Source organism: Phaeoacremonium minimum, assembly GCF_000392275.1.
Source record: "Phaeoacremonium minimum UCRPA7 unplaced genomic scaffold PA7_03_scaffold_224, whole genome shotgun sequence".
Lineage (NCBI taxonomy): Eukaryota > Fungi > Ascomycota > Sordariomycetes > Togniniales > Togniniaceae > Phaeoacremonium > Phaeoacremonium minimum.
Window position 1 is genome coordinate 70,625 of NW_006921129.1, and position 16,920 is coordinate 87,544.

At 48.3% G+C, this 16,920-nt stretch overlaps 4 protein-coding genes across 4 annotated transcripts; 2 read left to right on the forward strand and 2 right to left on the reverse strand.

The window, feature by feature from the left end:
• Positions 1–5,385: 5,385 nt before the first annotated feature.
• Positions 5,386–6,021, reverse strand: UCRPA7_3109 (putative microsomal dipeptidase protein; the record flags this gene model as incomplete). The annotated part of the gene is made up of 1 exon (XM_007915668.1): positions 5,386–6,021. The coding sequence occupies one exon, from the start codon at positions 6,019–6,021 to the stop codon at positions 5,386–5,388; it is 636 nt and encodes a 211-aa protein (XP_007913859.1).
• Positions 6,022–11,757: 5,736 nt separating this feature from the next.
• On the forward strand, positions 11,758–12,660 carry UCRPA7_3110 (putative coagulation factor 5 8 type domain-containing protein; the record flags this gene model as incomplete). Its single annotated transcript, XM_007915671.1, has 1 exon — positions 11,758–12,660. One exon carries the CDS (start codon positions 11,758–11,760, stop codon positions 12,658–12,660), a length of 903 nt encoding a protein of 300 aa, XP_007913862.1.
• Positions 12,661–13,960: 1,300 nt separating this feature from the next.
• UCRPA7_3111 (putative ubiquitin carboxyl-terminal hydrolase protein) lies at positions 13,961–14,777 on the reverse strand (the record flags this gene model as incomplete). The annotated part of the gene is made up of 2 exons (XM_007915677.1): positions 13,961–14,309; positions 14,755–14,777. 2 exons carry the CDS (start codon positions 14,775–14,777, stop codon positions 13,961–13,963), a joined length of 372 nt encoding a protein of 123 aa, XP_007913868.1.
• A 425-nt stretch (positions 14,778–15,202) lies between these two features.
• UCRPA7_3112 (putative high affinity nickel transport protein nic1 protein) lies at positions 15,203–15,985 on the forward strand (the record flags this gene model as incomplete). Its single annotated transcript, XM_007915682.1, has 1 exon — positions 15,203–15,985. One exon carries the CDS (start codon positions 15,203–15,205, stop codon positions 15,983–15,985), a length of 783 nt encoding a protein of 260 aa, XP_007913873.1.
• Positions 15,986–16,920: the final 935 nt, after the last annotated feature.

Genomic DNA, 16,920 nt, shown 5'->3' on the forward strand with positions numbered 1-16,920 from the left:
ACTGTCGGTGTATGAACATATTTCTTCAATCGAAAAGTATAAGAATTATTCGCTCCTGGGTTGCTTCCCATTGGCATTTTGAGAGACAACATAGAAAGAAGACTGCTGAAGATGCTGAGTCAAGAACAGGTCGTCTCATTTATGAATATTCACATATTTTATCAAAGCTCTGATGGGGTTTAAGGGCTAGATTGAGTTATTTGTAGCCTCAAGTGTTTGCAGCGAAATATGACGAGCGCTCCTTCTTTCAACACGAGACTCTATTTTCATAATAACAGATTAGTCTACGACGCTGCTGTTTTGGGAGATTTGCAGACCCTCAAGGTACACAGAGGCATAACCCGAGAAGCTTGATATATTGATGCAACTACTTGTTCATTCCTGGGCTTGTACATTATCGGGAGCAGAACCTAGTCAACCATATGGCTTGGGTGTTCTGATTATAGTAAGCCACGTCTACAGTGAGTTATACCGTGTCGATGATAAGCTCACAGGCATAGTGGCCGTAAAGAAAGGGGGCAACCTATTGTAACAAATCGAATCTTCATGCTCCGTGTAATCTACTACCCTAAAAGCCTAAAAATGTTCCCGTAAACGCAAATCGGATCATGTTCGCATCATCCTTTATCTACCCGTGGATGAGGTACGGATGAGCCGGAGGGACCCCTTACTGTAGCTCTGTGGAGCTAATATGTCCCCACATTACTATTACCTGCTGTGGAAATTTCAGGGTACTTTTACTAGACTTCACGGAGCACTAACAGACTTGAGCTTTTTGCAGCGAGAAAAGGGATAGAAATCGATACCGCGTAAGTAGTCCACGGCTCAATTCTGATAACACTACTTAGCAGGTTTCCATCCTGCCCTGCATCTTCCGCACTGGCTCCGTGCGATCTGCACGTATCAGTCCGGCTCATCCCCTGTGCCCAATTTTTATTATACAAATGGAGTTTGCGATGTCATTGGCGGCATGATATATAACAATGGCCTTGTGCCTGGGGGCGACTTCAGTTGGCTAGGGAGTTCATAAGTGTGAGAAGCAGAATACTACAATTGTTAACATCATCATCTCTCTGCGACACTATGGTCCCTGTTGAAGCAGTGCATAAGCCCGATACGCTGGGTGAGGCTACCCGGGTACTCTCTGTTGAGCAAGGCATTGCTCAGCCTCATATCAATTCAGCAGCTTTGAAGAGGTACACTTTGAAATGCGATCTGATCATCATCCCAATGGTGTCCTTTTCCTATTTACTCGAGTATGCTCTACCACCTCAAAGTGTGAATAGCCCTAACGGACCCATAGCTCTCTTGACCGGTCCAATCTGGGAAATGCAGAAACAGCGGGGCTATCGAAGGATCTTGGCCTTCATGGAAACCAATACAACCTCTGCTTGACCGTCTACTATATTGCCATGCTTCTTTTTGGACCCGTCGGCACCTTGATTTCTAAAAAGTTCTCGGGTAAATATGGAATACCCCTAATGCTCTTAGGCTTCGGCACAGCATCAATATGCACAGCAGCTGTTAAAAGTTTCCCCGGTCTCGTTGCTTGTCGATTTTTCGTTGGTGCATTTGAGTCTGGGTTTGTTGCAAGGTTTGTCGCCCATCAACCTTTGTTAGATGGGCTGAGGCTGATGAGGGCCATCTAGTTCAGTAGTATACTTCTCGACCTTTTACACACGCAGGCAAATAGCTTTCCGTATTGGCATTTTCTACGCTTCTAGCATTACAGCCTCTGCATTTGGAGGTCTTCTTGCCTATGGTGTCTTTCAACTACCGGGGGGCAAGACGCTATACACCTGGTCGTATTTGTTCTTACTTGAGGGCGGGATTACTCTGGTAACTGCAGTTATCGCCTTCTTCGTCCTCCCTCGCAGTATCCAAACAGCCTACTTCTTGACTGAGGAAGAGAAACAAGCAGGGACCATGCATCAGCTAATGGACTCGATGAACAACACCACTGCCAAGATCAATTGGGCTGAGGCCTTAAGCGAGTTCAAATCTTGGCACTTTCCCTTGCGTGCTGTCATTGGATTTACCTATGGAGTCTTGTTGAACTCCAATGCCAATTTTCTGGCCATCATGACGAAGAGGCTGGGGTTTGGTGTTGTAAAAACTAACCTGGTACGCAGTGATCCCCTGAAAGGTTATTAACATTCCGTGATCTAACTTTGCACAGTACACTGTGGCTCCTGCTATAACTTCTGCTTGCACACTTTTAATGGTTAGCTTCTCTTCGGACTATTTTCAAGAACGTGGCTTTCACATGGTCGGCGCTCTCAGTACGAGCCTTGTAGGATATATTCTTCTCATGACCGTCAATGTGACAACTCAAATGGGCGTGGCTTACTTCGCCATCTTCCTCTGCACCATCGGAGTTCGTACCTGAAATCTCCATCTTTTTGCCAATGTCTAACAAAAGAGAGCAGGCCTACCCAATCTCTGTCCTCTACTCTGCATGGATGCTCTCTAACATGAACAACCTCAATGCCAGAGCTGCAACCATGGGAGTCTTGCTATCTCTTAGTAAGTTATTAATGGTTCTACCAGATCACCTCACGCTCATTCTTCCTTAGCCAATTCTTCCGGTTTTCTCGCCAGCAACATCTTTATCACGGACGAGGCTCCTCGATACATCTCGGCACTCAAGACCAATTGCGTTTGTGCTGGGATCTGCATGGCTCTGGTTGGGTCTTATTCTTTGTGGATGAGATTGGAGAACAAAAAACGAGACCTCAAGGCAGACAATGAACAAGATACTGAAGAGGGGGATAATGGAATTACACCTAATATCACGGGTTTTGCAGACCCCAGATTCCGATTCAAACCTTGAGACCCTATGCAGCGCTGGCATCAAGAACTTATTGTCATCCTAATATGCGAGGTCATAAATGATATCGTTGGAATCACTGTGAACTTTTATCATTCTATTCAGATGAGAATCGCGTCCAAAACAGCTGCGAGATCTGGTGAGACACAGCGATGTTTATTTGTTTTGTACCGAAGACAATGGAAAAAATATTTTGTACCTGAGAAAGGCTTTGAATAATATGACTACTTATACAATTCATACTTTCTTTGATTCGCTACATTAGCCAAGTTGATCAATCTACAGGATCCCTCGGTATTAAGTTGTAGTCAGCTAAAGGGCGTGAGTACGACTTAGGTAGCTGATGTGGAGCCTGACGCTTTTCAAATACCTGTTGGACCCCACCAAAAACTGAGGCGGGCTTATGGTACTCAGATTTCGCCTCACCATTTTCTCTCCAATTGGCTTCCATACCTACCCGTCGCCTTTCTACACAAACGATTTGCCAGATTGCTCGCGCCGTAATCCACGACAGTTTCTTCTTCGGCGCTCATAGATCGTAGAGATGGTGGGGAGTGACGTCGTGCCACGCCAGAGGACTATCATAGCCTGCATCCCATGGTGAGCCGCAATCCCTCTTCCTTACTGCGCTCGGCGCCCTCCCTTTCGGAAACTGATTGCTGCTATCGCCGCGCCTAGCCGACGACGAAAAGTCAAGTGCAACGGTGCGAAACCGTGCTGCAGGCATTGCCTACGGGTCCGTGATAGATGTACATGGCCCGTCCTAGAGAGGGCCCTTGAAGCAGGCCAGGACGAGGTGACTGAGTCGTCTGACACGTCGCCAGTCGCAGCCGGTATACCAGGAGATCATGCGGAGCTTCTCTTCAACATTTTCTTTAGTACTCCTCATCTAGCCTTTATACGGCAAAGCATACATCAACCAAGCTTCGAGGCAACCGATTTAACATCACACCCTCCATTTTCGCTCTTCGCGATTTGTTCGTTGGCTGCCCTCAACATTTCCGAGACTGATACCTTGAATGTCTTCAATGGAGAAAGCGCACCTCAACTTTCACAGAGACTGGCTAAGACTGCACATGGATACTCTAGAGAACTGTCTGATCAGCCAAGCGTAGCATCTGTACAGGCCAACGTCATTCTTGGACTTCGCGAATTATACAGCCGAAACATTACCCGAGCCTGGATGTATACAGGTTTGGCTATCCGCATGGCTCAGGAGATGCGGCTTGGGAAAGAATATTTCCGGAATCACCCTCCGAGAGAGCAAGAGGTTAGGAGAAGGGCACTTTGGACCTGCTTCATCATGGATCGCATGCTCTGCTTTTTGACCGCTCGTCCACAAGTGTTCAGAACCAGGCATATTTCCATCCAGTTGCCTTGCCCTGCCAGGAATTTTCTTTTTGACGAAGATTTTCGTGGGCCGGGTCTCGCAAACTTTCAATGTTCTGTTTTTGAACATGCGGAGGTTTTACCGTTCTTCCTCAAGGCGGTTGATCTGTGGAGTGTTTTTATCGATTTGTTTGGAACAGTTGGGAACTCATCCCCTGAGGGACTCGTTGAGAACGAGGAAGAATTCTTAATGGCGCACAACACCGTCCTGGAGTGGATAGGCAAACTCCCTCCAAGGATGACATGGTCGATGAGAAATTATCGCACATTTTGCCTGCTTGGGGAAGGAAACCTCTTTGTGTCTATGCATATGCTTCTCAATCATGCACTGTGTACTCTCCAACAGGCTCATTTGCCTCAAGCTCACAACTTTTTCCCTCCAAATTCACCAGGAGCTACGTGGAGACAGGATATTGTGGCCACATGTTGCCATCATGCGGACGTCGTCACAGAGATAGCCTCTGCATTATATGACGGTGATGTCAAAGATCAAGATTCACTTCGATCGCCGTTCTCGGGCGCTGCGATATTGAGCTCAGCTTGCGTTCACCTCTGGAGCCTTCACTCAAAGCTTCAGGTAGCAGAGGCAGCGAGCATCACTGGGGGTCAGAAAGTCTCATCCCTCATTGAAATACTGCGATCATGGCAAAACTCGTGGCCAGTTGCATCATCATGGATTGAGATAATCGAGCTCATTGATGCTCTCTATGCAGTGGCCTACGGCACGCAAAGGGCCGGATCGAGTCCGCTTGCCCTTGACCATACTGGCGGGCCACACCCATCTTCAATAACTGGACCAATGGGTGAATCTATCGGATTACCAGAGCCTAGTAATGTTTCTCCACGGCTCTTTGAAAAGATCCGTCACATAATGTTCACTATATCGGAACCATCAGCATTGCGACGGCTGCAGTCACAGCTTCACATCCGCAACCTATGGAGCCATATGAGCCTACAAGCCCAAATGACATCAATGAATTCATCTTTGTTTGATGACCTAGATGAGTTTTCTACCGATAGTTCCGCACAAGTGCCGTTCGGGTGGAGCGAATACATGACAATGATCGACGGGCAGGAGCCCATGCCATGAGGCAACGCGGTCTAGCCGTTTCTTCCAGCAGTCTGCCCTTCAGAAGTCCACTTGTTCTTCAAATCAGCTCGCTTCGCTAAGCATCGTCAGGCTTCGGAACGCCAAAGAACTGTGCAACATCAGTATGAATGTCTGTTAGGGTAAGGGCGCAATAGACACTAACATCGTATCCCATCTTATCTTCCGGGTCTGGATCGGCCATTTGGTACTTGCCGTCGAAACGCCACCATTGCCTTCCCTCCCAGACATCTTCGACGGGCAATACACCCTCTTTCCTCATCTGCTCTCGCACCTTGACCACATCACGCCACACTCGAAGCATATTTTCCCCCGCTACCTTAGCAAGCTGGCTCTCATTTGCTCCACGGTCTAAAATCGCCTTGAGCAGGATAGGATAGCAGCGAACATCATCTAGACCTGGGATGCGAGAAGCAATCCCATCAAAATCGGATCCGAGACCGACATGATCCCAGCCGATACGATCGGCGATATAAAAGAGGTGATCGAGAACATGATTCATGGTTGCATCGCGACGCTTTGCAGCAACATGCTCTGGGACAAAGGTCACCATGATGATGCCGCCATTCTGCGGGATCCTATCGAGGATTTTGTCGGATACATTACGAGGATGGTTGAAGACCGAGTAGGCATTACTGTGCGAGAACATGACAGGAGCACGGGTTAGATTGAGAGCCTGCTCGGCACACTCCATTGTAACATGGGAAAGGTCGATGATCATACCCAACCGGTTCATCTCCTTGATACAGGAACGTCCCAAGGAAGACAAACCACCGTGAACTGGGCCAGAAACGGACTGGGAGGAATCCGCGAAACAATTGTTGACATTGTGAGTGAGGGTGCAATATCGGGCGCCGAGTTTGTAGAATGCTCGAATTATCCCGATGGAATTGCCGGCCATGTGAAGACCTTCGATGCCGATCGAGCACGCAATCCGGCCTTCGTCGTATACCCGCTTCACATCCTGCGGTTCTCTAACAAGTTCAAAAACGTGCGGATATAGTTCGATGAGTCGTGTAGTCAAATCCAACTGTTCAATTGCATCCCGCGCCATGTCGCTGTATTCTGGAGTCGAAAAGTCCTCAGCCGAACTAAGACAAGGGACACAGATGGACCAAAATTGTGCACCCACAGCCCCTGAGCACCACCTCAAAATCAGCACAAAAGCCTTACTTGCAGTGCACACGCTCAGCTTCTTACCTTGTCGCAACCTAGGTATGTCTGTCATTCCCCTCTCGAAACCTTTCTCGAGATCGAAGCGTGGTTGATCATAGATCTTGCCATGCGTGACACAGCGAGGCTGCTGTGGAAGGTCATTGTGACCATCGAACAGGGGCGTGTTAAGGAGCACCCGTTTGACCCTCTCGTCAATGGAAAGGGATTGATATGGGTGCATCTGTTCGGGCAATGGAATAGACCCCATATTATTCATGTGAAGTCGTGTTCAATCGACTTGGATACTGAAACAATGAACTATCATATGAAGTGATCTAGTAGCCTGATCTTATATACGAATATCGCAATGGTAATCTTCTTTGCCGCGCTGGGGGATCGCTTACCGGGCCTGTCGGGTTAACCGGTAGTGGAACCCGGCTCATCCGACCCAAACCCATTAACCTTGACGTAAATCAATCGGCCCCACTTTCTTTTCTTTGAGCATCGTTCTTTGCCATGCTTCTAATTCTCGTGATCCGTGCCAGATATCGAATTTGTTATTAAGAAAGGCCCATACTTGTTTTCCCGCTGACAGGCTGCCTAGTCTCATCATACAGAATCGAGTGCAAAAGAGCTCCAAAGCGCTCAGTGGCCAACGAGAGTATTACCGACAGCACAGAACCACACATCCCTAAGAAATTCGGAACAATCTTTTATTGCTGTCGCATGCTGCGATGAAATCTCCATCTCTCACATACACCATACCGGAATCCGGGTCGACAGTGGAGGTGTGTATCATTGATACTACCTTCTGCCTTTCTGATCTGTCTCCTTCTGTCTTCTTTGGGCCTGAAATCAAGGGCTTCGATAATTTTCGCGCCGTTGCTTATTCTTTCCTGATCACTCATACCCACCAACAAACCAGAAAGAAAACCAGAGTCCTGTTTGACTTAGGTCCGCCAAAAGACTGGAAAAACGATCTAGCTCCTGCGCTGGTCGAGCGTATCACTGGCTGGGGGGCCACAATCAAAATAGAGAAGAATGTATCTGAGATCCTCGAGGCCGATGGGGTCCCGTTGAGCAGCATTGATGCCATCGTCTGGAGGTGAGTAGTTGCTTCTTCCGTACATTCAGAGACTAGACTACGCCAAGTATTACTCAAGCCTTTGAGATTGATGCTGACCAAAGTCCTGTCCGAAAAGCCACCCGCATTGGGACCATGTTGGGCGGCCGAGTCTATTTCCATCAACTACCAATCTCATTGTGGGTCCGGGGGTCAAGCATGCGTTCTACCCTGGATACCCCGATAACACGGCATCACCGATCCTGTCACGAGAGTTCGCTGGTCGTGCCTTGATAGAACTCGACTTCAGTACCCCTGATCTGGAAATTGGCGGGCTGCCAGCAATTGATTTCTTCGGAGACGGAAGCCTCTACTTCTTCTCCGCACCTGGCCATGCCATTGGGCATATCAATGCCTTGGCTCGTACGACTGATCCTACTAGTCTCAACTCCGAGACTTCGACATTTATCCTTATGGGCGCCGATTCTTACCACCACGCCTCCCAGCTCCGGCCCCACAAGTTCTTCCCGCTCCCGGACACCATTCCCATCCCTCAGCGTACGGGGAATGCGATTCAGAAGATGGAATCGGGAGAGTGCCCTGGCCATGTCTTCGCACAAATCCACCCCTCGGACAAGACTCGCAAGCCACATATCCCCACGCAGTATGCCCATCATATGACAGAACATCATTCCGAATCCAAGACGACTCCATTCTTCACGATCTCCCAGAAACACACGGGTGAGACTGTTGCAGTGGACATTGAAGCAGCCCGAGCAACGATTCGCGCGCTCCAGGCGTTCGACGCAGACCCAAATATCCTGTTGATTAGCGCGCACGACACCAGCCTAGCTCCAGTGCTGGATTACTTTCCTCGCACTGCGAACCAGTGGAAAGCTTCTGGCTGGAAAGAACAAGGCCGTTGGAGATTTCTCAACGACCTATGGCCCGCAGTAGAGCTTGTCAAGGATGGAGAGACCGATCCGTAGCGCTCGGATCTTATACTCCCCGCAGATTGAATTAGAGGGCTGTAAACCTAAAAAGGCTCTTCCTTGGGTTAGTAACGTGGAAATGGTCTTATCGTTGCTGGCTAGAGATTTCGCAACATAATAGGGTTGTATCTGCAGATACTAAATTGTTCAACAATGGTAAGGAAAGGGGAGTTTGGAAAGAGCTTGTGAGCTAAAGGATGGCTTGATGAGAAGACGAATATCATTTGACTTAGCATTACATTTAGGCTTCTTTACCATTTCTCATTATGACTTCTTGGCTTCATCGATGTCCTCGTTCCCAGAACTTAATACGAAAACTCGAAGGCGTAGGCAACAGCTGGATCCGTTTGTCCAACGTAGAAGAACACCGAATCTCCTGAGTACGTGTGAACATAATATGCGAGATCATCGGGACCGAAGACTTCATCATAGATTGAGTCGGCGGAGTTGAACCTCCAGGTTTGAATTGGTAGTGTACCTTCCGCAGGCAACCCGATAGCGCTGAGGGTGTTGATTCTGAATGACCATGTGCCATTATACGGTCTGGATCTAGCAAGAATTCTCACGCGGCGGTCTAGCGGATTGATGTAGCATATCTATGCTACTCAAATATTCAAATCATTACCAAAGCACTCGAGAAATTGTTTTTTAACGGTAGACACAAATATGCTCGATAATTAGCTAGCTCCCTTAGCTAACCAGCACCGGGACTAAACCGAGAATTTTCACAGTGACATGACAAATTAGATGAAATACGATAAAAATGACGGATGAAAAGGCTCAAAGGGATCAAAGCATGCCTTTAGATATGTGCGTGGAGCGTTTATTGTCACCTTTTTGGGCTAGGCCGCGTAGCGTCCACGAGTCATGACGGAGGCGGCAATATCATAAGAGGCGCCAGTTTGGTGTTTCGGGGCAACCCACTATTCCTCGGTACTTGATTGGAAAAGCAGAATACTCTCCAATCACTTCAACATTGCCAAGCTGTCGAGTTCTTTGCAATCATACTCGGCTTGTTTACTTCGTCATCGAGAATAATATGCGTAAGCCACTGTCCGTCATTGATACATCCCTACTAAATTGACCCTTCGCTAGTGCTCAATCACTGGCTATCCGGCAGGCACAAAGATGCGTATACCGGAATCCTTCTTGGGCTCGACAATAGCGGGAAAACAACACTGTTATATCATCTGAAACTTGGCCATGATGTTCAGGCAATACCTACTATAGGATTTAATGTCGAGACCATTGAACATGCTAAAGCTACATTTGAATTGTGGGACATCGGAGGTAAGAGAATCAGCACCGTCGTTCAGGGTAGGATGTGATGAGACTGATTAGCATCGTTCAGGTTGCGACCAGATGAGACGGCTAGTCGGCCAGTATATCAAAAAGAACAGCTTCATCCTATTTGTCTATGACTGTAGCGACAATGAACGCCTAGAAGAAGCCCTAATCGAGCTGCAATCTAACATACAAATGATGAGAGATGCCGATTCTCGTTACCTTTGGATCTTACTCAACAAACAAGACCTCCTTTCTCCAGCTAAAAGGCATCAGGTCACGGCAGAGATACGGCAGCGTTTTCAAACTTTGATTACGCTTCATAGTGATGTTGTGGCAGCAACTGTTGTAGACCTTCCAGGGTTGAGCAGCAAAACTGGCACCCAGCTCAAAGAAGTGTTAGACATTGTTCAAAAGAGACTGACTGTCGAGTCAGCAGAATCCATATCAGACGTGTCATCGGAGATAGAAGCAATTAAAGCAAGCCCGGATGCAGGAATAGACATGTATCAACAGGACTTGTTGAGTCGAGTTCAGAAATCAAATAGCATCGCGGAAGACGCCGACACCTTTTGGGTGGCATTTGAAAGCGGACAACTGGAAACGTGGGATCATTACAATCATCTTAGAGCTGGATATTTCGTCTTGCTAGAAACCCTTACTTTCGGGAGAGGGGTTGTTGCATGCTCTAATATCTTCATTGAGCATTTGGAGCGGTTGCGGGCCAACAATCCTCAACGCTTTCGAAACACTACTCATCAAACCATGACGGTGTTCTGGATAGTACAGCTGTGGTACTGCACCAAAACATATCAGGCAGCCAATCACATGCAGGATCTACCACAACGGGAGAACTTCAGCGATATACTCTTGCAGAGCCCATCACTCCTGGATTCTCAACTCTGGAAGCAATTCTACTCTAAGGAATTGATGTTTAGCCCTGAGGCAAAGCATGCCTGGTGTCCTCCCACCCTGAGACCTTTCCCAGCAGTTTTACAATTAGAGAAAGGATCTTTCAAGGTGGAAGACCGGGTGGCCGTTCGGAAGGAGTCGATACGCCTTCTCAAGTTTGGTTTCGACGTCGCTCGAAATATACTCCAGTCAAGCAAACGGCGAGGAATTATCGTCAAAGAAGCCCTTGAATCACTTCAAACATTGACAATCCAACGCAGAACACAGAACCCGAGCATTCCTCCGTATTCGGAAACTCAAGCCTATTTCTGGATTCAAATAGCTCATGCAGCTCTACGTTCCGTCTATGACAATGGGGCGGATATCTCAAATATTGACTTTTCGCAATTTAGGAAGACTTTCGCCTTCACAGAGACGGCTTGGCATGGCTACTACTCGACGGACCTATGGGAGAGCATTCCTGCCCGTATAAGCTTTGTCAATCCTGATTTGAAACCCCTGCCCAATATCGTACGAAGTCTTCCTGAGGCAAAAGCAAGCACCACTACAAAGGGCGGGGTGTCAAATAATATCTAAGAATATATGATATTTTCACTCTTATGATACGCCTATATTCACGTGTGCCTCATGTTTATCAAAGCTGTTATCCAATGCCTTGTACATCATGAAACCTCCCCACATCATGTACCGTTTGTGGATCAGGCAGCGGGGTTATTCGGCAATCATCAGCATTACCAGATAATCACGACCCAGTGCCTTCCCATTTCTGCATTGCTAGTCGGAGATGACTCCCGATATGCGCAAGTGGAGAAAGCAGGCATTGGAGTTTAGCACGCTAGACATATGGAGAAGGTGGTATTGGTGTAGTAGAAACATTGTAGCACATTCTCGGGGAAGACTTCGTACTAAAGCACATAGGTGCGGAACTCATCATGTTTACATCAAGCCACCCCATTCAACATAGTCTTGTTGTTTTTATTCCCGGGCTCATGGGCTTAACATTGAACATCATTACTCTCAAACAATGGGATCACATGTCATAATTCGCGCCATTCTTCTCACACTATTTATTTGCCATTTACCATGGGCAACAATTGCTGAAAGTGAGAAGAGCATCTTTCTGTTCAAAGATGTGCTCCAGTCCAACACAACAGGCCTGACAACGTCTGGCTTTAATACGCTGCTCATCTTCCGGATCGGCGTGCTAGAGAATGGCGACCTGGTCTACTACTCCACAGGTGGCGCAGGGGAGGCTGTCGACGCTCCCGTCGTGACCAATGGCTCATATATCGGAGGGGCTGCGCTCGCTGACAAGATCAAGTCCTTCAAGACGGGCGTGACAAGAATTGACCGTGTAGAGGTGTCCCTCGTATCGCAGGATACGACCTTTCAGAACATTCGCGCAATGATCAGTGAGAGCGGAACTGGCTCAGATACAGTACTGTATCAAAGCTTCGAAGCGCTCAGGAATGCCTGGGATCTTGATGCACTTAACAACGATGATGAGTCCGTCTACGATGTATCTAGCACTGTCAGCTTTGCTACTATGCTCGGCACGATTGGGTACAAATATACCATAGCGCCGTACACATCAATCAACTTCTGGAATACGATCAAGACCCAGATCAATTCCGAAGTACCTGACCTTCTTGATCGCGTGTACCTGCAAGTCTATGACGGAGGGGCGGGTAATAACCCTGAGACGTGGCAAGATACGCTGGGGATGAAGATTTCGCCAATAGTCTGGGTCACCAACGACGCAAAACCATCCCAGGGAACCACGCCTGCACAAGCACAAACGAAATTTTCAGGCTGGTATACGCAATACGCTGTTGCTGGAGGGGGGTATTGGAATGATTACGATATCGAGAAGATGAATTCATCATATGTAGAGTATGGCGGAGTGCTCACAAGCGTCTTTGGATGACGGATTTGGATGCGAAATGGCCAGCGTGCCTTCCTCACTTGAAAAGAAGAAGCTCAAGTTGAAGATGAAATTTTGTGAGTGAAATTACGATGGTATAGAACAAGCATCACTCGAGGATACTAGGAGAACAGCCAGACCCCTAGTGTATACCAAGACCACAGACTTCATCCCACTATGCAGTGAACCGATGTTTTGGCTGTGTGAAGCTATAGCTCATGTTCACCTCGAAACCCCTCTGGTTGTTCCCTTCGGCGGCCATCTTTCGTCTTCCCTGATTTTCAGCTTCGGAACTCCACAGGGACTAGATCAAAGCCATTTACCTGAATGTTTGGTGGATTCATCGTGAATTAGACTTTCCAGGGCAAAGTCAGTTAATCGTCGTTTCATAATCCCTCACATGTCATACTTACCTGGAGGGTGTATTGTCCAACTATCTGAGGTTCACAGTTGAATTGTTGATCACTAGATGCAAGTTGTTGTTTGCACGGAGAAATTTTACGCCATGAGACGGTATGAAAGGTCAATAAATAGGCAAGGTGATGGAGCCCAACCTGTTGGGCATGACTGTTGTCGGCGCAGATGTATGTGCTTTTGTGTATCATCGGCTCATGAAAGGAGAGTTTGAGCCTTTGATTGGCATGTCACTATGATCCAAGGCGGCATCCTGTTTGGTTACACACACGTACTTGGGGACGTTCGACCTAACTTCTTGTCGCTATACAAACATTATATACGGCTAGTTTCTCTCGTAAAAAGATCAGAAAAATTTTCTGTTAGAGACAACACGAATGCTCGCAGCAGTTGTCTTTACACTGATCTGGATCTAGACACATCAATGAATTCACATCAGGTCCGGTGAAGCTTCCCCTTGGAGATTGGATTAGAAATAGACATCAATCAATGTTAAAAAGAAGAACCAGTGGAAGATATCTTGGATTGAGGTGTTTGATTTGAATAACTTGGTCTGTTGGCACAAACAGCATCTCAGCTGCGACTTTGTGAAAGAATGGCCACACATACGCCCTACAACATTGGGCAATTTTCTACTTGATCAGGTTGTTTGGTGGTTGAAAAATCATCGACGATACTGTGCAACTTCGATCATTACTTCAATGTTGAAGTCTATGTTTCTATTCGCGTGATCAACTTAGGTAATACCGAATGCCCGGTGGTGGATCCCATCTACTGTCCAAGCGGCCGGCGGGCCTTCGCCCAAGCTGGACCTCAAGCACGCCGCCGGCACAATCTAGCGACGGCAAAGACTTGCACTCGGCACATTGGGCCCAGTCAACGAAGACCTTCAAACTGAGCCCTCCACTAAAGCCATGAGGTTGAAGTTGACGCTGTCACCCTGCTTGGCAATCACTCCACCGATCAGTTCTTTGAAGTAGGCCACGCAGCGCTCGCTCAGCATGTCCTCGCCTGGAGCAAGCTGCAAGCCTGAAGCGACGGGACCGTCCAAATCTCCATCGAGGGCGTACAGTTGCCCGTCCACCCGGGATCTTGCGACGCAGATGTAGTGAAACTCCACTTCGTCTTCCGGGTCTTCAGGCGCCGAGGTCTGTCCCTTTTGTGCCACCTTATTGTATGCCTCCTCGAGGGAGTTCGACTTCTCCAGGACACCGGATCGATTAAGCGGCGGTAGGCGGCTAGAATCGCCCACAAGATGGCTTATAGTGGACCCGGGCTCTGTCGGTTGCTAGGTTAGTTGGCATTTAGCCGGTTGGAGATCGAGTACTGTTACACCCACCAAAAGCATTCTCTACATGACAGTTCGCGACTGCATGGAGCAAAGCGTAGAAGCCACATGCGTTGTGGATGGTCTGTTTGAACCAGATTATATCGCCAGGCACCGTTTGTCCACCCTGCCCGTGCGGCGGCGGACTCGTAGTGCAAGGATGATTGACCGTTGGGTCATAGCTGTCTCCTGCTGAGAAGAGCACGATGACGGCAACAGCGGGACGAGGCAGCAATTCAGGCTCGTCGAGTGTAATGATTTCTTGGAAGGTGAGCTTCGGCGAGACTCCAAGATGCAACAGCAACTCGTTGAAGATGTCCGGATCCGACTCGAGCGGGATAAAGTGCTTTGCATACCCATCTGATTCTGATGGCTCCATCTGGACTAGATCTTGAAGCCTCCTCTTCGGCTGTATCCGACGGAGACCACCTGTTGCTAAACTGAAGTGCGAGGCTCGTTTTCACCAGAATTAGTCACGATAAGCTTATCGAGTGGTGGGAGAGGGGGTAATTCGTCCACTGCAAATCGCCGGCTGCACGTTGATGCTGCACCATGTGGGGTGCTACCCAATAGGCCAAGCCCATAGATTTTTCATCGCGTCTATCTAAAGACACCACGTTCGCAGCTCATTTCTTTCCACTTCAATATTGCATTGAATTGTGGGATCGTGAGGGAAAAGTGAAGAGCCGTCTGTTTCGAGTTGGGGTGGCTGTCTCTTCACTTTCCTCTCAAGTCATCTCAACTCACAACGCGGGGCGTCGCAATCTGCTTATCTCTCCTCTCTCACACAATCACTCGTTCACGATGCCCCGCATCCCTTTCCCCCGTGTGCCGCTACCGAAGTTCTTACAAGGCGTTCCGGCCCCGACCATTCAGATCATCGCACTGCTCATTGTCGTGAATCTCGTGGTCTGGGCCATTGCAGGTGTCGTGCTACACTTCTATCCAGCCCTCATCACGCCCGCTGTCTTGTCATACACACTCGGCCTTCGACATGCGCTGGATGCGGATCATATCAGTGCTATTGACTTGATGACCAGGCGCCTGATCGCATCAGGTCAGCGTCCCGTCTCAGTCGGAACATTCTTCAGCCTGGGCCACTCGACCATTGTTATCATCACCTGCATCGTGGTGGCTGCCACATCTGGCGCGTTGCGGGACCGCTTTGATAACTTCCAGCGTGTTGGAAACATCATTGGCACGAGTGTATCAGCCGCATTTCTTATTATTCTGTGCATTGGCAATGGTTGGGTACTCTACAAGTTGGTAAAGAGGCTCAAGGAGGCTTTGCGCGAGCAAGAAGAGCGGGGCAGCGACCCAGACGATGACGGAGAGGCTGATGGCGGCCAGGGAGCAGCTACGGCTTTGCGACTTGAAGGAGCGGGTTTCATGGCCACTGTGTTCCGTAAAGTCTTTCGAATCGTTGACCGGCCTTGGAAAATGTTTCCCCTGGGCTTGATGTTTGGTCTTGGCTTTGACACCAGCTCCGAGGTTGCCATTCTAGGCATTGCGAGTATTCAGGGAGCTCAGGGCACGAGCATGTGGCTTATCTTGATCTTCCCGGTTCTATTCACAGGTAGGACATGATGGATCGACCACTGTTGAGTAAACGAGGCTGACCAAAAATAAAGCTGGCATGTGCCTAATTGATACAACTGACGGAGCGCTTATGATGGCACTTTACACATCGAAGGCATTTGCAAGGGACCATGTCGCCATTCTATACTACTCCATCGTGCTGACAGGGATCACTGTATTTGTTGCGGCCTTCATCGGTATCATCCAGGTATTATCTTTGGTCCAGAACGTGGCTGAGCCGGAGGGGCAATTTTGGGACGGGGTCAGTGCCATTGGCGACCATTTCGAGATCATTGGAGGTAGCATTTGCGGCGTTTTCTTGGTGGTGGGCATTGCATCTGTCATCATGTACAGGCCATGGAGAAGAAGGATGGACAGGCGGAGAGGGTTACGGGCTGAGACTGAACCTCTTGAGGGTCGGAGGGAAGAAGACACCGAGCAGTCCTGAGTAGAGCGAGTTGAACCTAAACATCTCTGAGCAGAATTCTGTGGAAAATACAATCACTTTCACACAGGCTAAAGACTTGCACTTGTCGACTTAAATTTGACACTACAACTCCCAGATCTCTGGCAAACTCTTACAGGATTTCCCAAATGTTGCTGCAATGTCTCTTTTGACTTCGTGGATCTGCACTAAACATTGATGTATCATCCTTTGGCGGCTCTGACGGCCTCTTCTTCAGTTCTAGATCAAGTCCCTGGCTGCTTCGGTGTCTAGGCTCTGGCGTCGCCGACAATAGTAACGACGAGCGTGAAGGGCACATTTGACTATTACCAAAGGTTTTTGCTATGGCGAGCCGGAGTTCGTCCAGAGGCTGTCAAGTACTAAAGCAGTTGTTGAGGGGTTTCTGTGCCGCCAAGTACATGACCTTGATATGCACAAAGAGTTTTGAGTATTCGTGCCATGCACGAAATGCATACTATAAGATAACTCTGGTATTTTA